General features: G+C 39.0%; 1 protein-coding gene across 1 annotated transcript in view; it reads left to right on the plus strand.

Annotated features, from left to right (window-relative positions):
• Nucleotides 1-231: 231 nt before the first annotated feature.
• Nucleotides 232-3615, plus strand: part of LOC308318514 (allograft inflammatory factor 1-like) — a 4344-nt gene continuing 960 nt past the window's right edge. Inside the window, exons 1-6 of the mRNA XM_080768095.1 lie at nt 232-319; nt 484-545; nt 764-830; nt 931-972; nt 1274-1451; nt 1767-3615. The exon at nt 1767-3615 is cut by the window's right edge and continues 960 nt beyond it. Coding sequence (XP_080624221.1) covers nt 301-319; nt 484-545; nt 764-830; nt 931-972; nt 1274-1451; nt 1767-1854 — 456 coding nt within the window. The 5' untranslated portion in view covers nt 232-300 and the 3' untranslated portion in view covers nt 1855-3615. The remainder of the gene's footprint in view (nt 320-483; nt 546-763; nt 831-930; nt 973-1273; nt 1452-1766) is intronic.

Here is a 3615-nt window from a genome sequence, read left to right on the forward strand (position 1 = left end):
TCTCTACCTATAACTTGATTGTGAGATCTGCATCTCGACTCGACTTGAAGGCATGGCATGTACTGTTTGCTCACTGTAGATGTGTCTCGCACTGTTCTCCCAGCTCTTTAGCTGTCCTAATCAATCATTTGAAGAACTACAAAAAGGGAACTTCACAAGTGGTCACATGCTGGCCTTAACTTCCAGCTAAGCATCACTCCTACTTCCTTTTTTTGCACCCAATACCACAGACTCTACCATAATTTAACTTTCGATTTCTTACTGAAGTTTAGACTCTTTTTATTCACTTAGTTGAGAGACATGGCGAAAAATGTTCAAGGTAAGTGTCTTCTGCCTAATTGTATTTTTGGATGTTTATACTGTAGCTGACAGCCTCAGCTATCACTGTCAGGCAGTTTTTTACTTGTTTTATATACAATGTCAAGTGGTTTCTTTCCTTTCCATATTGAAAAGGCTAAAGAAATGTGGTGCTTTGTCCAACAGGCGGCAAAACATATGGCCTTTTGAAGTCTCAGCAAGAAGAAAAGCTTAACTTGGTTAATGAGGTGTGTGGAATATTAATATATTATGCTTAACTATTCTGGTGAAAATAGCCGATCTAGAAGCTCACAACCCGTCACAGATGCAACTGTGGTGTGAGCTTGTAGATCGGCTATTTTCATCGCACGACCCCGGCGTGCAACATCAGGTTTTAGTCATGTCATTAGGCCTTATGAGAATACAGGAAGATGTACAGTGTTTTCTAACATTTTCTGTTCCTTAGAACTTTCTGTCAGATCCTCTGTATGGAGAAGTGGAAGAGCTTGCCTCCAATCTTGAAATGTTTAAAAGTGAGGATAAACTAAACATGTGATTTTGATACACTGTAATATTAAGTTCATAATATCCTTTTGTCAAACTGACACGTCGATACATCTTCTCTTACTGCAGAAAAATTCCTGGAGTTTGATCTCAATGACCAAGGAGAGTTAGGTAAACAAAATGATCATTGTCTTTTTACAGATAAGGGACTTCTAGCCCTGATGTATTCTTATTGTCAACTAATGAACTTATTATGGATAAGATCATGCCATATTGTCCTTTTAAACTAAAGCAATGACAGATCATAATAATCTGTTCTCAGATTATAGTTCCAAATAACTGCACTTAATTCAAATTAATTTATTCATTTATTACTCTGAGAGTATAAATGTTAATTTAATCCGTACCGGTCCATTTGGTTACATTTATACACTCTCAGAGTTAAATTAACACTGAGGATTTTGCCGTGTAGACATGATGGGTCTGAAACGGATGCTGGAGAAGATGGGCGTGGCCAAAACCCACTTGGAACTGAAAAAGATGATGGCGGAGGTGGTTGGTGGGTCAGCCCAGGACACTAAACCCCGACCCATCAACTACACCGACTTCCTGAAAATGATGCTGGGGAAGAGGAACGCCATACTCAAACTGTGAGTCAAACAACACTTTTTTTTCCACTTTTGTTTTTCAGAGACTGAGTGGTGACCCACAGAGTTGGGTCATGTTAAACTGAGGCCCTAAGATGATAAAAAGCTGATGGTTATTAACTTGAAAAGCGTTGAACCCCTAACTGCTCCCAGTATGGGTTAATTGCAGAGGACACATTTCACATACATTTCACACACATTTCACATACACGACTTGCTTTCCTTTTTAATATACATTTTTGGCAATGTCCGCCCCCGTTTAAGAAAGGTCAGTATAGAGAGAGGCATACAACATGTTGACATGTTTTCTGTGTGAAGGATCCTGATGTTTGAAGGCATGGGGAAAGACAATGAGCCCAAAGAGACTGGGCCAGCTCGCCGCAAGACCTTTGGAGACCTACCCTGAAGGAGAAGGACACATGGAACGGAACCCCAAATGGCTGCTCCACTTGAAACGTACTTGATGGACTGCTTTTTACTCAGTTAATCATATTTATTTTATTTTCCAATATACAGTAGTTACTGTATCCTGGTGGAGCAGTGGTTCCCTAGGGAGACAGAAAGGAGACTCTTTGTGTCTCCATAGGGTCATCAAATTATTGGCTAAGGAATGTGACAAAAACGAATAAATATCCACTACTTTTGGGAGTGAACTATCCCTTTAAGCAACGATCGCATGACTGATATGAAAATGAGCCAAGTTTGGTCATCATCACTGGACAATGCAATCATGGGCAAACCTGTGATCATTACTTCCCCCCTACAATAGGGTAGGGTCCCGAAGGACAAACCTCGGGTCTGTAATTGGCCCCTTCCTTTTTGGCTACCTCCTTTTTGCTCTCAACGCAGTGCGTTCAGAACTTCAGATATATCTGCACACCTATTTTGTCATTCCCAGATTAAGAACACTAAAGGTTCATAGCCTATACTGGATTCTGGTGGAGGAAAGAGCCAAAGATATTTTCTACAGAGCTCTCAAGGAACATGAAATGTTTCTTGTCAATGACCTGACACAATGTGATTTCTTAACTTCTGACCCATCACCAACGTGTGTTAGCTGCCCCCTTGTGGCGTGACTTTGCAATAACCCAAGAAAGTGAACACAAAAAAACACCCACGCTGTCCTTACCTAAAATCACTTGGCCCACTCAAACTGTTTGATGATGCAAAGACATGTTGTGTAGTGTGTCACAATTATCTGATGTCATATGACCTTGAGAAATGCAACATACCATGCCTAGACACGGGTCACCTCACCGCCATCATGCTTGCTTGTGGTGGACATTTTTGTAAAAAAATCAATTTTTGCCACAGACATACAAAATGGGTGGACAATAATATTACCAGAAACACATGGAGGTATAGCTCCCTGAATGAGCATAACAGGTCTGTAACTCTGATAGTGTGTATACTCTCAGAGTTAAGGGGTCCTTGAAAATTAAACATTTGATACCCACTATAGTACTAGTTGGCCTAATGTGCCATAGTGTTATAGTAAATCAGTGTCATTACAATTATACAGTATTCTGAAAATGAAAAAATTACATGCACGCTAAGGGCGCTAATATATTAAAGTCTAACTAATGTTGATTAGCTATGTGATGTAATGGTGATGTGAAACAAACGGTGCCAACACAAAAATGTAATTCTCTTCATTGTTAATGGCATTCAATGTTTGTGTTAGGGACAAGATGACGTAAAATTTCCCTTGTTTTTAAAACAAACATTGAACTAAAAAAAAAAAACATTAAACCTGTATATGGGAGGGCTCAAAAAACGACCTTGACTTTATTCAGTGATTGGGTGGTTATGATCAAAATAAGAACATTATTAATTATTTAAAAAAATAAAGAAAATCATATCAAACAGTTATACCACAGACAAGAAAAAGTCTTTGCCACGGACACATTTGTCTGTTCGTTCGGACATGTTTATGACCCCTGCTTTAGACAGAAATTCACAAGATGGCAAAACAACAACTAATCCTGTTTCTGTACTGCAAATGGGATATTTTAATTAGTGTTTAAAGCATATTTAAATGCCATGGGACTATGCCTATGCCATGGGACTGAAATATAGTTTGTCTCAGCCATATATAGGCTGGAGCTGTGAGTGATGTTATTATTGTTCTAATAATTAAGGCATGGCATGTGCCAATTCAATAATA

This window comes from Protomyctophum bolini (assembly GCF_963924005.1).
Source record: "Protomyctophum bolini genome assembly, chromosome: 7".
Lineage (NCBI taxonomy): Eukaryota > Metazoa > Chordata > Actinopteri > Myctophiformes > Myctophidae > Protomyctophum > Protomyctophum bolini.